This window comes from Typha latifolia, chromosome 9, assembly GCF_019914945.1.
Source record: "Typha latifolia isolate L0001 chromosome 9, TyphaL0001v2, whole genome shotgun sequence".
In the NCBI taxonomy this organism is placed as follows: domain Eukaryota; kingdom Viridiplantae; phylum Streptophyta; class Magnoliopsida; order Poales; family Typhaceae; genus Typha; species Typha latifolia.
In genome coordinates, this window is record NC_133094.1 from 3509631 (window position 1) to 3525621 (window position 15991).

General features: G+C 35.8%; 2 protein-coding genes across 2 annotated transcripts; both read right to left on the reverse strand.

Moving 5' to 3' along the window:
* Window positions 1-609: 609 nt before the first annotated feature.
* Window positions 610-10538, reverse strand: LOC140794633 (protein argonaute 16-like). Its single transcript, XM_073146737.1, has 23 exons — window positions 10332-10538; window positions 7708-7936; window positions 7424-7626; window positions 5795-5998; window positions 5549-5685; window positions 5376-5473; window positions 5161-5258; window positions 4884-5046; window positions 4661-4777; window positions 4476-4583; window positions 4284-4346; window positions 4090-4203; window positions 3843-4008; window positions 3651-3763; window positions 3392-3529; window positions 3138-3268; window positions 2859-2924; window positions 2220-2283; window positions 2013-2124; window positions 1856-1929; window positions 1519-1613; window positions 1405-1436; window positions 610-1306 (listed from the first exon to the last, which is right to left on the reverse strand). Exons 2-23 carry the CDS (start codon window positions 7933-7935, stop codon window positions 1131-1133), a joined length of 2700 nt encoding a protein of 899 aa, XP_073002838.1. The 5' UTR covers window position 7936; window positions 10332-10538; the 3' UTR covers window positions 610-1130.
* Window positions 10539-12378: 1840 nt separating this feature from the next.
* On the reverse strand, window positions 12379-14831 carry LOC140794761 (probable plastid-lipid-associated protein 2, chloroplastic). Its single transcript, XM_073146928.1, has 3 exons — window positions 14029-14831; window positions 13382-13580; window positions 12379-12890 (listed from the first exon to the last, which is right to left on the reverse strand). The coding sequence occupies exons 1-3, from the start codon at window positions 14463-14465 to the stop codon at window positions 12567-12569; spliced, it is 960 nt and encodes a 319-aa protein (XP_073003029.1). The 5' UTR covers window positions 14466-14831; the 3' UTR covers window positions 12379-12566.
* Window positions 14832-15991: the final 1160 nt, after the last annotated feature.

A 15991-nucleotide genomic window follows, 5' to 3' on the forward strand; every position in this document is an offset into this window, starting at 1 on the left:
TGAGACAAGGTTGTCATTATAACGAATTACTTTGAATCCACTTCTCTCAGGACCCAATTACACATTGAAATTCCAAAGAGAAAACAGTAGTCACACTAATTCCCAAGTATTGGACAAGTACTAATGGTAGCTCTTCAACATATTATATATATATATATATATATATATATTATAATATTATTCTTTGAGACAGATGGGAACTTAACGATGTCAAGTTAAACTGATACGTGGTAATCGAAAATTCTCTATGACATAAGCACCTTTTAACCATCTATCTGAGCACTAAACAATCACATCACTGTTTCAGTTCTCAATCACAATGTCTAGCACACGTCAGACTACCTACCATATTATTGTTGACAGGCAGTCGCAACTAATTTCCGTATATGATCCAAAATAGCATTTGGTGCATTGGATACACAAACTATCACGCAAACAAGCCTATGCATTGGGTACCGAATACTAAGCTATTCTAAATAACTATATCATCAGAGAATATAAATCATCCAATGTTCACAAAAACCATCAATATACATACAAGTGCCGATGTATTTGCTCAAAAGAAAGATGTAAATGCTAATATATAAGGCAAAGTTTAGATTTGCAAGATTACCCGCCAGTTAAAGCCTTACGGACGAATTATTGCAACAAAGAAACTTCTCCTGACAGGATGTTTACATATTACTCATCAACTGGCAGGATGTTTACATATTACTCTGCAACCCCGACAGAATTTTGTATATTAAGCCAAAAGGATAACATTACTATCTAGACTCTGATACTATAAAATCTACTGCCGTTCTTCCAAAACCATGTACAAGTGAAGGATTTCAGAGTACAAAAGTAACCAACTTGAAAACCCTTTCCAAGGCACAGATTATATATATGTGCTAAACAAAAAATAAACTTATAAACCCCTCTCACCAGCCCCTCGCTTAAAAAAACCTGAAAGGAAAAAAAAAAATTCCTACCTGATTCTAGACCTACAAAGGACTGTATTTACCCATGATAAAATTCCAGTATCACCTGTAACCTATCGCAGGAGCCATTTGGGGGGTAATTTAAACAGCCAAATTAGTAACTATATTATATTCACCAAAAATGCCATGTGGTAGTTAGCACTCGTCGCCTTAACAGAAGAACATGGAACTGCACACATTGTCGTGCAGCCTAGGGAGTTCGGGAATGGCTGGTTGTCCTGCCGCAGAGCCACTTCCATGTCCAGATGAGGTCTCGGAGAGTTCCTCAAATTTAATGAACTGGGACATCTGTTGGGCTGCCAAGTGAGCATAGACTATCGGTGCCACTGAACAATAAAAAAAACAAGTATCATTAACACATCTGTTATTGTCTATTAGCAACTGATAACAAAAAAGAGAGCAAGAAAGTAGTGATCCAGCTTACCAATGGATATGGCAGTTGTGCTCCTCTGATACCTGTGAATTAAGGAATATTAAGAAAAATCATTTCAGTATCTACCTCCATAAACACTTAAAGCTGTTAATATACAAGGCTTACACATAGGAAAGTGAGTGGACAAGCTTCTGTAGGTCATCAGTGGAGAATCCAATCTCGTCAAGCAACACATGGTAATGTGTTGGACGCGAGGTTCCCTACAATAAATACAAGAATCAGACCCTTCATTACTAGCAACAACAAAATATAACAAAGACGAGAAAGCCAAGAGCTTTTTATTTATGCCAGCAAATGATGCTGCAAAAGGTCAATAGCTTCACATGTTTTAGGTGCAAACAGGCTAAATTTCAGAGGGAGAGAGAGAGAGATAGAGAGGGAAATAAAAGCAATCTTTTTCCAGCATTATTAAGCTTAAAATCAAAGATGCAAGGAAACTTACGATCATTCCTGCATGAGCACACATGTAAAAGTCGTAGTTTCTTGGATGAACAATGTTGGTATCCACAACAGTCCCTATTCACCAAGTCAAATTTTAAGAAAAAAATTTCTGCTAAAATCCATTCTACTAACACAAAACATGTGTTATAATGACAGACCAGGTGGAACATTATCAGGGGCATCAGCCCGAAAAAGCTTTGTATGGTGGTTCTTCTGCCCCACAATTAGAGTAAACTTTGGAGCGGTACTCTCTCCCATATACTCATACGCCTGTTACAAATGAAAAGTAAAACCAAATACTAAAAATGAGTATCTCAATACCACCAAAAAATTGACTAGTCTAACTATCAAGCATAGGTAAGTACCTGTCTAATTTGATCTAGTTCAATATTCAAAACTTGGCTGAATTGTGATTCACTTACACCATCCCTACAGAGAAAAAATAAATAAATATTGATACATAAAAACCAGGAGTGCAAAATATACCACAAAGCTATTTAACTATTCTGCACTTACTTTATCTTGCATTATTATATTCTAAAAATGAACCTAGTCTATTTTCAATTCATTGGCTAAATTATTATCTACCCATATGAGCAGCTCATCTTCAACCCAAAAGCTGTCTTGAGAAGAGCATGCTCACTTGAGCTTGGGCCACCATAGCTTGTTGATGTTCGGTCTAAGTATAAAAACCTTTGACAATATAATTCACCATATAATTTGTGTTGACAGAAAACTAGTAGTAAACTCATTTTCCCTATAAGACAATATCATTTACGATGCCCATCTTTCCAGAATCCAATAATCATATAAATTTATTTATGAACTCTGAGGTCAAAGTCAATTTAAGTTCCATACATATAAAGTTTCACAAGTCCAGAAAGTATGCAGTGTCATTTGAAATAGCAAAATAATACCCTCAACAACAGTAATGAAACACACAAACCTAGTAAGGTTAGAAATATGCAACTGGAAATAATTTGCTCAAATCATTTCCTTGGTACCTGAAAATGATTATCTGAGAAGGTTTACGTGTGCCACTGGTCTGATAGAAGTCCACTAACAGCTCCCTGGTATTCCGGAAAAAGCTAATGTTCAGAACACAGCAAAAACTAAATAACCTAACAAAAATCACATCAACTTGGTGACCTTTTGCGGTATAGATTTAATCATGGTTTCACTGGGTGACAAGTTCGAGCCTAGTGATATTGCCAACTTGTCTAGGATTTTTAATCATTATTAATTTATTACAGTGCATCATTAGTAATTTGCAAAACAATTACCTGATGATGCCATCATCTTTTCCATTTGCTTTAGGTTTGAAAAGAGAATCTATCATCTCTACTTTTGGTGACTGTGTTCGCACAGATGCTCTATATCGTGATATCAATGGCCAATATCTAGACCCAACCACCTAATAATTAAATATATATATAAACAAATTATCATTCAAAGTATGCAACTATTGTAAGAAGTATGTGGAAGCAACTCTAACATGGCAATCAAGTTATATGCAGTTATATGAAGCTTATCTTACCGCTGCAATGGATGGTATGTCTGAGTGACCTGGTGAACCATGAGAAACATCCATCCCCAAAATCAGTGTAGGAATTTCATTTACTAGTGGGAGACACTGTGTATGTTCCAGAGCTAGTAAGGAATTCATGCCACCAAGCTGACAAAGGGAAAATTTTTAATTTTAAAAAGTATACCAATAAGGAAAACATTACTATAACACCACAGAACATGACAAAATTAGATATCTATATCATTATTTTTATAATTAATTTTCATACCTTGGAATTTATTTTTAGAAGGAGATTCGTCAAGTACTGGTCATTGATTCTAGTAGGAGAAATACATTGAGTAATTATACCCACTTCATGAAGATTTTTCTTCTTCCACGGCCCTTCAAGGAAGGAAAAATTAGTTAACATGAGTAGTGTCGAAGATCAACAGGGAAACAGATTAGGTAATAAATTTCTGACCATAAATTTCAGAGTTCTTTCTCTCTGGCAGAACGCATAGAAGAAATTGAGGGGGGCCTGGTAGTTGTAAACGAATTTTTTCAAACATCCTTTCAACTCGTACAACAGGCCCAGATCTGAGCCATTGACGATCCTCATCAATCAACGTGAATGGGCGTTCTATATGCTGCAAAATTCAATTACCATATTAGAAACTTGAAGCTTAATGCTAATCAAATTGGGCAAACGGCATATCAAGATTACTTACAATCCCTTTATTTCTTCCACAGTTTATAAGTTCCCTTGAGAGATGACTCATATCACACCGAGCAGAAAAATTTACAATAGCCCATTTTTCAATCTTAATGGGAGCCCACAGCCTCTGTTGAAGAGATGAGAAAAATGGGTTACAGCCAATTTATATAACAAAAGATATGACTAATACTTCTCCATGTTCCTGACCTTATTGTTAAAGTTCCATCGTCCATTGCGAGGAAAGCAGTCCTCCTTGTTACCAACTTTCAACTGTACAAAATTAGAAAATGGTGAAGACACCTTTTAAGCAACATAAGTCAAAACTGCTGCATACGAAATATTAGCTAAGTGCAGCAAAATGGTCCAAATAAAACTTTCTACAGCTCACTGTATAATTACCGTTGGTGCTGTAAGAACACGGCCTTCCACCCTGGTGAGTTGTTTCTCGATATGAATACCACAAGTAGATAGCATTGGGTCATCATCATACCTATTGTTTCTCACGGCCTTCATCATAAATTATCTATCATTAGTAATAACTGAAGGTCAACAGAAAAACTTGAACCAGACTAGCAAGTACATACATCAGTAACCACTCTAATCCGGTCTTGTGGCTTCTGCCGTGATTTTTCCACTAGTGAAGCTCTCTGCTGAGAAGACAACGCCTTAGTATAGCGCTGCAGCGATACCAGGTTACATAGCTGCAATAATATTATAGAAAACAGAATGAGCCTTAGTATAGACCTGCAGTGATACCAGGAAGATGATGATGATGATAAAATCACAAAACATATAAAAGCTGCAAACCTCAATAGGGAGGTAATTAGGGCGTTTTGGTTTTCCCACATCTAAACAGGGCATATTGGCTGACCATGACAGCTCTATTTTTCGGGTACTTTTGAAATACTCACTAACAGTAATCTCAACAATTTGACCTTCCCCACTACCATCTCTTATTTTCATTGGGAAACTGCAAGCAGGATACATGATCAAAGGCAGAATAACAAGCTAGGAAAAAAACCACAAGTGGCAAAATAGAGTCAAAAAATGACCAATATGTTGGAAAGCAAAATGAAAGGAATACACTTGCTGTTGACATGGCAGCTCACTAAGCCCAATTATCTTGAACTCCATGCCATTGTGATTAGTTTTGATCCTCATATTCTTCAACATCCGTTTGGCCTGTAGAATTCCAGCTAAAGATTTATAAGAATCTCAAAGGGAAATTGCCTTGGACACTAGAACCACTTGCATGTCGATAAAAGATATTAGATGCGTAAATGCCACATATCATCACACCTTGATCCAGTCAATTTGTTTAGGATCTTTAACATTTTGATTTGCCAATAGAAAGTCAATAACAGGACCAGGAGTCATAATCATTGTAGTGGAAACATCTGCAGAAAGTACAATGAGAAATCATATAAAAGATCATCAACATTCAAATTCAGGGCAAATCGAAGAACAAATACCCATATTTAACGCTAATCCACCCAAAGTAGTGTGAAAGCTTGAGTGGAATCCACGACATCCACTGACACCACCACCCAAATCAACAAAATTCATATGATCTCCGTTAAAAAAAGATTGTCTAACGAGGAGGCAACCCCTGCAAAAGTAGCCAATGTTTAGACAACCACATTATTGTCTCAAGTGGGTATAACAGAACAGAACAGAGAGCTTAGCTAGTTTGGGATGATATATATTGTAAGAAAGACCTCTTTGCCTGTTGTTGCCTCAATATGATGTCAAGAACCCTCTGAGCATCTTGAGTATGTTCTGGCTCACTACCTCTGAGTGCAAGAGTAATGGACTTCAGGGGAATCTTGGCAGCATAGCTAATCTCTACTTTAAATGCTTTTGCAAGTTGTGAACGCTTTGATCGCTTCCAATCACCTTCGATTGGGCTTCCACCAGCAGACCTGTAGAGGAGAAAATAGGTAATTCTTGACTTCTTGTTGCTATCAATCAACCAAGCCTTCTCCAAAAAGCAAGGAGTCAACTATAGAACACAACTTGATGTTGAGGTTCTACCCATTCTGGGACTTCTACAATGGGTTACAATTGCAACTTAAGAGCAACCTTCTAGATTAGGTAATGGATCCCAGCAAAAGCAGAATTAGATGTTTCCAATGATTTTTCATAGTTCATTGATAATTGCAAGATTATATTTAAAAATTCTTTTTCTTTTAAATGTTACTTCAATTCTACAGGTTCATGCTGTTTACTTAACTTCCTAGTACAAGGAAGAAATTTTTTAAAGTAAGACAAATTAATACTTTTCAGAAATGTAACAAAAGATCTAGCTTCATTGGCTGCACTCCATGCGCGAAAGAGATTTTCCGAGGGACTGTCAAGCAAAAACTGGCCAAAACCAAAAGAAGATAGATCTACGATAGCTCTACAGCCATGTCTAAAACCACTATTTTCAAATACATAGGATAAACCCATGCTTCTCTAAAAGCAAAGGTTATTGGAGTACTTGGTGAGATAACATTAAGTCAGAGCATGAGGTCTTGAGTTTGAATTGTGCCAATCCTACCTTGGCAATTTAATAAAAAAGTCTCCACCTATTTAAGATAAGTTGATGCAAAACGTAGTGGAGAAAGATAAAATAGGAAAATAAGAAGGAAAGAAATGGGGTTTCACACCTCCACCCTAAGAAATGGTTTCACACCAAAATCCTCTAGAAAATAAATCATATAAACTTTCATTAAGTTCCAAAGAAAATATAACGGGTCTATATATAGACCTACAATGGAATTAAGCAAAAAACACCCTACACAGAAAATAAACAAAAGACGCCCTAAATAAATAAAAATCAGAACCAGATCCCTATAGGAGGGATCATCAACTGTCAGCGCCTCCTGCGCTGGTACACACGCCATCGCGTCCTATCAGTGATGTCCGCATCATAAGTTCATTTCTTGGCTCTATCAAAGATGCCTCAAGTCTATGGAAAAGAGTAAGTGTAAGAATATGAAGGATTAAAAACACTGTTCACTAAAGTGCATATTGCTCCACAATCATGATGGTAAGGTGCATATTGTTCACTCATATTGCTCTAAAATCATGATGAAAATTGGAGAATCTGAATTTCAAACCTCAGCTAATCATGCTGAATCAAAGTATCAAACAGTTCTTCTTTGGCATATTGGTCCACAATCATGATGGTAAATGGACTAAAATACAACAAGAGAAGCACATGAGTGATATAGAAATTAGAAGTGTTCCATGTTGTAACATGGCAAATGAAGGAAGAGGGATAGAAAGCAGGTACTGGTCTATGAAACTGAAAATATTAGGTTTTCACATTGCACAATGTAACAAGAACTACAAAAACATACCTAGCTGAAGATCCTTCCAAGATAACTGTAAACTCAAAATTGTTCTGCGGAAGAGGTCCCAAAGTGAATAAACTTTTTTCTCCATCATAAGCAAACTGTTTTCCAGCAAGTTCTGAACTATAGGTCTGGTGTAACTTCTCAATAATCTTTCTGCCCGTTTCCTTACTCTCAATAGCTCGCTTATCTTCAGATGTTATAGAGACCTACATGCATTAGAGCTTAATTAATATTGGCATGTAAAACAAACCAACCATGCTTCGTGAGAACCAGAGATAGTCCAATACACTGTATTGATAGAAAATTGCATCATTGTTACTAAGCCGGACACTGAAATGGTTTGAAAGCAACTGAATCCGTGCTCCATCACTCCCATAACCAGGCCGAGCCATTGGAGTACGCTTTGCTGTTTGTGGTTTTTGAGAAACTCGATCAGGGACTATATGGGGGGGTTTGACAACTGGAAGTGGGACGGGTAAGGCTTCTTCTAGGCTTCCATCCTTTTCTGAAGCCATGCTGCCATATTTCCAACAGATAAAGTTGAGTTATGAACAGTAAACTCTACAAATTTAACATCATGCACAACAGAGGATGACAAAACACGTAACTAATGCCAACAGAAGTAAATTCTAAAAACCAGACAAGCTTAAAAAAGGAGTCTGAGTAACAAAAAAAGCAAACCAACATAAACAATGAAAATAGAGAGAAAAAAAATGATAATAAAAATATATAAATATTGTGTTATCAACAGAAATGTGTGGAAAGTAATCTTAAGCCAAGATGCAGATACATAACCCCTTTTGCAGCAGCGGCAAAATTGATGAGTCCAACTGTTGACAAAAGGGTGCCAAGCCTTACCTAAGTGACACCTCAGTACCGAACCTGTAAGAACAACAGAAATATAGGATTTCTACTAAATTCTCGCATTGGAAAACTCACAGCAATTTGAGAGCAACCAAAGATTAGCTGAAAAGGGCATAAAATTGGGGGCTTTTGAAATTTAATTGCATTTGGTTTTTTATTTAGCATATGAAATTAAGTACATATATTTATTATAGCCGATGCACATTTTGTTATAATGGACTGCACATAATTCATTTATGCAGTGCACACTAGTCCATTATTACAAATCAAATGCAATTAAATTGCAAAAGCCCCAATAAAGTTAGTTGCACCTATATGCTATCAAAAAATGCAGCTAAAGCCAACACAAATCATACTTACCCAATGAAAGCATAAAAGTATTGATATCAAGAGAAGGATGGTAAGCAGCATGAGCACCCCTAACAACATATACAACAGCAAAAAAGACTGCTCAACCAGAGAAAACCAAGCAACCAAAACTAAATAAAAAGGAGAACCATAACAGAGGAAGAGATCTTTTCATGCTCAAATGATAAATCATAACAGCTTGTCTCACAAGAATTGAACAGATAAGATTTAATCAAGAAGTTTTTGGAAATTGAAGCATGCTGAAATGGAGGGAAAGAAACAAAATAAAAAATCAAACGTGAGAAAGGGTGCAACAAATAGATACACAAACACAAACAACCAAAATCAGCAGACTAGTGGCAAAAAATAAGCATGTGAAGAATGGCCCATATTATGGAATATCGTGCAGGAACCTTATATCACATAGGGAGGAGCAGTTAAAATACCTCCAAATCAGGGAAGGATATATATTAAGCAAAAGAAGATAAGGAAATTCTACTTTGTCATTGTTTTAAAATCAGGGAAACATTGTATGGCAGCATTTGGTCTCACAAAGAAAAGAGTAGAACCCAGCACATGCAACCAGAATTCATACAAAATAGCTGGAAAATCTAGCTAACTAACAAGATTAAAAAGAATATGCTTCCTAAATTTATTAGAACAAAGATATTATTGAAAAGAATTAATAACAGGAGAACTGATACTCGTACCAAACATAAGGAAGCATATCTTACAGCAATCGAACGACCAATAAAACGGAGCTAAAGCAGCAAAAATATTTAACATGCGTGCCTGCTTCTTTCCAGATAAAAACGGATGCATAATATACAAAATCTGGAAAACAGAGCAGAAGCATACAGACAGCTAACTTAACAAACACCTTACAGAAAAGTTAATTTCCGGTAGCAATTTATCTCTATTATATGATCAACAAATAACAGGCTCACTCACCTAAAACAGAAATATAAATAAATAAAAGTAGCTCTAAATGGGGGAAAAGGCAAAGTGAAAAAATAAATAAATTGTAGACGATAAAGCTCTAATAATTCCTTCAAGTACGAGAAAACCATTTAATGGTAGCAACAAACCAAACATAAAACAGAGCTAAAACCCACATGCAACAGTTAAGTGTATGTCAAAAACCCTAGAAAAATATACGGATGCATAAAAATATCACCGAGGAAACAGAGAAAGGAAAACAAGTTCTGATTAGACCAACCAATGCATGAAAGAAAAAAATCATCAAAGGCGACCAAATCAAGCAGGAATCGATGGTAAGGGCATCAAAACCCCAGGAAGCTAGACCAAGATAAAACGTCAAAATAGATACTTCAAATCAAGCTGCATTGCTTCCAAGGACTCCAGAGAGACTGGATAATAGCTCCGTCGAAAGAATCCATAATTCCGTCGTCCAAAGAGCAACTAAAGAAGCCAAAACCCTAGCGAACAGACAAGGTCGTGACCACCAATTCAATTCCCAAATCCATAAACTAACCGAGAACCGAGGACCAAGGACGAGCATCACTCGCTCCAAACAATGGATCACTATAACAGATTCGTCAAAATTGACGAAAGAGTAAAAAAGCGAGATCGACGGAAACCGAATCAACGCACACGTGAGAGAGAAGAATCGACAAGGATACGCTGGTCGAAAGCGCGACGATCAAAGAGAATAAGAGGAAGAGATCGAGATCGAGACCTTGACCGGAGAGAGATCTCGGAAGAGGACGAGGAGGCGGCTTCGGCTTCTCCTTCGCCTACTTCGCTTCTCTTCGCCTCTCGGTCCTTGTGATTCTAGAGAGAGAGAGAGAGAGAGAGAGAGAGAGAGAGAAAGAGAGAGAGAGAGGAAGTGGAGGGAAACCAAAAGACTAAATTAGAGATGACAGAGAGACGTTTCGGTGAGGGTTTTCACTATATATTCGACGGGAGGTTTTTATATCGGGGCGTCGGAATCATGGTTCATTGAAACTAATATACTAGCTTAGAAATACTTCATTATTTTTTTTTTTCATGTAGTGCATACGTGGCTCCATGTCGGAAGTGGATCGAGGTAAAGAGAGAATTAAATAAGGGCTGTCATTATTCCGCGTTGCATAGATTAATGAAAATAGAAATAGGATAGGGCTACCTATAACTAGAAACTTCTATGTTTATACTTCCATTTTAAGAGGAAAAAAAAAAGAGGGGTAATTTGCAAATTACATTTTCGTTTTTTACATAATAGGTCCAATTTTAGTTTCCCTTGCAACGGCTTGTCACTTTACTGACAAATAATGTTATGCCCAATAATACTGTATGAGTACACTAGATTTTTATTTACAGACAATATATATTTATTAACAGTAATAATTCTAAAATAAAGAGAAAAACTATCGATAAATAAGATGATACTATGTCTCTTGTTGATAAAATATTTGTGGTTACTTTTTATTAAGATAATATGAGAGAAAGTCACGTTATGCGTTTAGTTATGCGTTTAATGCTGCAGCCTTTTTTTTATATATCTTTTGTCTCAAGAATAGGTAGGTGTAAAAAATATTTACTCTCTGTCACATATAATGTGAACAAGAAAATTATTATGTAAAATTTAAAGAATAAAAACAATAAAATATATAGGGAAAAGGAATTTAACTAGGGTATTAAAGAGCAAAAACTAGTAGGATATTTAAAAAATAATTTCGGAACAGGAAGCTCTAACTTAGAACCTAAAGAGTAAAAAATAGTTCAATACATAAATAACAGCAGAACAAGAAGTTATAGCTTAAAACTTCAAAAGTTAAAAACAATGAAATATGTAGATAACTACAGAAAAGGAAGTTATAACTCAAGAGTCCAAAAGCAATGACATACATAGATAACTACGGAACGTGAAATTATAACTTCGAACTCAAAAAGTAAAAATAGCGAAATATGTAAACAAATAGAGTTAATTTTTTATTAATCAATTTGATGAAGATCTAACCGTTAAGATCTTTAAGGGTATAACAGGAATAAAAGATATTACGTAGGTAATTTTTTTAGATATATAATTTTGCATATTATTTTTTGACAATTATATTATCTTAATATTTTATTAAGTAAAAGACATATATATCATTAACTGAGAGTAATTTATGTATATATCAAAATAAGGGTATTAATTTCTTATAATTAACTTGATGAAAATTTAATTATATTTTATCTTTTTAATTATTTTTTATTATTTACATTAGTTTAAGATTGATTTAAATTAAATTTTAATAAATAGAGATAGAGAATTATATTTAAATTAAAGTTCATCTCCAAATAATCAAATTTAAATTATTTAATATTAAATAAATATTTCTTATAATTAAGGCATAATTATATTTAAGAGATAAATCTTAAGGGAAGAAAAAAAAAGCGTGTAGAACGCTTCTTCCGTATTGTAAAGTTAATTGTTTATCAATCAGTTTGATGAAAATTTAATAGTTAAGATCTTCAAGGGTATAATAAGAAAATTAGAAAGTTAGGCACATCTAATTAAATCTTTTTAACTAATATATTCTTTTTTTTACGTAATATGATTTTAAAATTGGTACCAAATATAAAAACCGGCTATTATAATCATTCGATTAAGATTATAATGTTTAAAGGTGCATTAAATTATTTGACTTTCAGAATACATGCTAGACCATTCCAATAGAATTCTTCCATTCAATTATGCCCCTTATTTACAAAATAGTCATCGTCTCAGTAGACTCTACTGTTTGGTAAGCCATTAGATGTACTTAAAAATGCATACTAGTATTGTCTTTCATCATCAGCCTCATATTATAGCATCCAACTGTTTATTTTAATTACACAAAGTATCATGACTAGTAATATCTAACATTTTATATTTACTTACACAAGCATTTCACTGCTAATACATATGTAATCTAGCAGTGAAACTTTAAGAAGCATAACTAGGTCTTCAGGCATCAGTTTTACTTAGAAGAGAGCTTCCTTCTTTAATCAGCACAAAGACACTGCTACCATCGCCTCTTGAGATTCTAAGCTCCTCATCAAGGTAGGTGGTTAGCAACCAGGATTGGGCATTACTGTTGCTGATCGGGATCTTAAGTGGTGGTTGTCCAGAGATCGTTCTTGCTACAGATGACGCCGCATCTTGAATAGAAGTAAACACACCCTTGAAAGGAGAGAGGTCAATGTTCTGCCCAAAGAACTCTACTTTCTCGGGTAGAACAATGGAGTCGGTAAGCTGTGGAGTGCCGACGACACCCTCCTCGAATTTGATCTGGAAAAAGTCAATAAGGAACTTTAGTTGTCAAAACTCGGGAACACAGAAAGATGACTGCAGAGATGCTAAATAAGCATAAACTTGTATAATCAACATTTGTGACAAAATTTGATATGTTCTTATAGTTCTGAGGTTATGTTTATCTCCAAAATCTTAATGATTGATAACTATCGCCGCCCTAAGCCAAATGCATGTTCTTCATTCTTTATATCCAAAATTATCTCATGCGCCCTCCACTTTACCTTCAAACTTCCTAATTTCCTATATACTCCTACCTCATTCTAAATTAAGTAAAATAGCGATCTGCTGTAACTTATTTTGAAATATCCATCTAAAACCCATACCTTGAAAAGTCTGACAGGATCTAACTTATTTCACTTACACTTCCCCTATTTCATGCAACCTACTGGTACCTGATCGACATATTTAAAAACATAGGATGCTAATATTAGAAGTGTAAAATATAAATAATTCGAGATTGAAGGTACCTGGACACGCTTGGGGCTTCGGACTTCAAATGTAGCATTGGTGGTGACAGAGGTGGTAGCAAGTGGCCCAGAAAACTGCACTGAGTTTTGCACTGTGAAGTTGTCTGAATCGATGGTCTGTGATATCTCCTCCACCTTCACCAACTGCTGCAGCCTCCCCGATCCCAACAATGGGAATAACTGTGAGAATGATGTATACCTGCAACAATTGAACCAAATCCCTGTTTCAATTTTTTCCTACTCACACTACTTAATTCAGGATTATCAAATCTTGGGCTTCCAGACTAGAAGCGATCAGTTTATTCAGAAAATTATGAGAAAAAAGGATAGAAATTTTCCATTTTTCTCATAGAATTTATCAGAACAAAAGTAACAAATTATTAATGATATACCAAAGCCTCTTTTAATTTTGATCATATTGCTCACCAGAATGGACTTCAGAGACTTATCGATGGATTTAGAGTTTATAATCCAAGGAAAAAAAAAGCATTTTTTTACATAAAATAATTAGGAATCATCACTACAAGCTAAGAATATAGTAAAAAAGAAATTATAAAGTAACTCGTAACTAACTCGGAAATGAGATAACGATCTAAACCAAACTAAAAAGGAATAAAAGGAAGAGAATTTTAGTTCAAGAGAATTACGCCAAGATCCATTTCCCGTTGAGTAGCTGCAACGCCTCGGTGGGCGCCGGAGTCGGATTCCTCGCCTCGAGCTGTGTGATGAGTTCTATGATCTCCGCCCTGGTCTCGCTCGACGCGTTCAAACCCCGATCCGTCCCATACAACAAATCCTTCAGCTTACTCTTCAGCTCCGCCACCTCGCTCGGCTCCACCTCCACCTCCTCGGCCACCGCCACTGGGGCCGCCTCCTCCCCCCACTCGTCGTCGTCCGTCGCCGCCCTCGGCCGGAACCCCGCCTTCGCCGGCCTCCTCACCATGCCCCTCAAGATCGGGAAGGGTTTGCCTGCGACAGCGATCGGGAGGGAGGACGGGAGGTTCCGGTGCGCCGCCGCAGACGACGAGGAGGGCATCGGTGGGGCTTTGAGAGAGAGGGGGTTCCAAGATGCGGCTCCTGCCATGGATTCTTCCTTGGGCTTCTTCTGTCCCTTGGTGATTGGTGATCGGAGAGGTCTAGGCTTTCGAGTCCTCGGATGGAGGAGTGCAGCAAGGCGAGGGCTTATAAATTAATAAATGCGAGGTAGATTTCTGCAAAAACTTCACCTCGTCCTGTCCTAAGAAAGGTAATCTACACTTTCTCTCGAAACGAGTCTCCTTTCGCCACGTTTCCATTTGACAGACGTGGGGTATTAGTATTCGTAGTTAAGGGGCAGCGTGCGACGCTATCGTACACAGGATTCAAGGAGGATTATATCAGCCGTTTAGAATGCGACACGTGGTGATTCTCTGTATGAAAATCTTTACATCCAGTGGCTGCCCGCCACTGAGGATGGTGTGTGGAGGGAGAGAAACACTCAAATAAAGCCAGGAGACGTGGTTCTAGAAATTTCTCGAATACGCATTAGATCGATACGTGTCGTGTTGGGATTGGCAGCACGCAGCGTGTAATGTGCTCGGGTTCTGGGTTTACTAGTTGAGGGCTCTTTTCCAACGCATTACAGTGGTTAATCTTTAAATATATTTTCCACTATTTTTAAAAAATAAATAAAAATTACGTATATATATCTTAGCAATAGAGAAAAGGACCAAGTTTTGAGAGCTATATCTAGTATCTACAAACACTGACTTAAAAATAATTAATGAGTAAATGAATTAAGGGATTTTAGCATACACTGAATTTAATGGATGTTAGAGGTGTACGTGTAAAAAAATAATAAAAAAAATTGAGAATAATGGGACTCCCATGGAATCTATTAAAAGATTAGAAGGTATATAATTGATGGGAAGAAAAATGACACAGGATTTTTGGGAGGAAAATAAATTCGCCAAGTAAGCCAAATATTTCTGATATATGTTGTAGAAAAATTGTCATGGTGAGAGCTCGCTTTTTTAAGATAATATTATTTTTGATACAAAATTAAATAGAGAAACATATCTCATTTACTTTTATAAACTGTCTCTAAGGATTGATGATAATCACACTATAAATTTCTTAAATATGGATTTAATGATCTGTTCTTCAATTTTGAATAGAAGAGGTATACATGTAAAATTGCATTTGTAGTGAGGTTTTGGCTAATTTGTTATTTACTATAAAAAAGATATTATTGTTTGACAATAGTCTTTAAATAATTTAGTAAAGAACTATATATTTTTATTTTATTAATAGAGAGTCATTTGTAAGTTATCATAGACTAAAAATAGAGGTAAGTCGTCTTGATATATAAGTTGGACATATCGGTCAATTCTTCTCAATACTATTATATTTTCCTATTAAAAAATATTACTGGATTAATTTTAAGCCCTTTAGGGGATAAATTTAATTTTATTTTAGAAAAAAAATTTGATGGTAACGGAGTCATTTAACGTCTTTCATTGACACTGTCGAGGTAGGAGATTGAGAAGATAAAAAAAAATTAGATATCTATGTAAAAATAAAAAATATATATAATTTATGAGTCTAATTGTAATTAACTCTAAATAAAAT

Excerpts from the sequence above, each read along its gene's own strand:
- LOC140794633 (XM_073146737.1), bottom strand. The coding sequence starts at position 7,935 with ATGGCTTCAGAAAAGGATGGAAGCCTAGAAGAAGCCTTACCCGTCCCA. Across the intron at positions 4,009-4,089 it reads GTGGAAGAAATAAAGGGATT|CATATAGAACGCCCATTCAC; the intron begins GTAAGTAATCTT and ends TGAATTTTGCAG. Across the intron at positions 1,437-1,518 it reads GTCCACTCACTTTCCTATGT|GTATCAGAGGAGCACAACTG; the intron begins GTAAGCCTTGTA and ends CTTAATTCACAG.
- LOC140794761 (XM_073146928.1), bottom strand. The coding sequence starts at position 14,465 with ATGGCAGGAGCCGCATCTTGGAACCCCCTCTCTCTCAAAGCCCCACCG. Across the intron at positions 13,581-14,028 it reads AACGGGAAATGGATCTTGGC|GTATACATCATTCTCACAGT; the intron begins GTAATTCTCTTG and ends CAATTGTTGCAG. Across the intron at positions 12,891-13,381 it reads GAAGCCCCAAGCGTGTCCAG|ATCAAATTCGAGGAGGGTGT; the intron begins GTACCTTCAATC and ends GACTTTTTCCAG.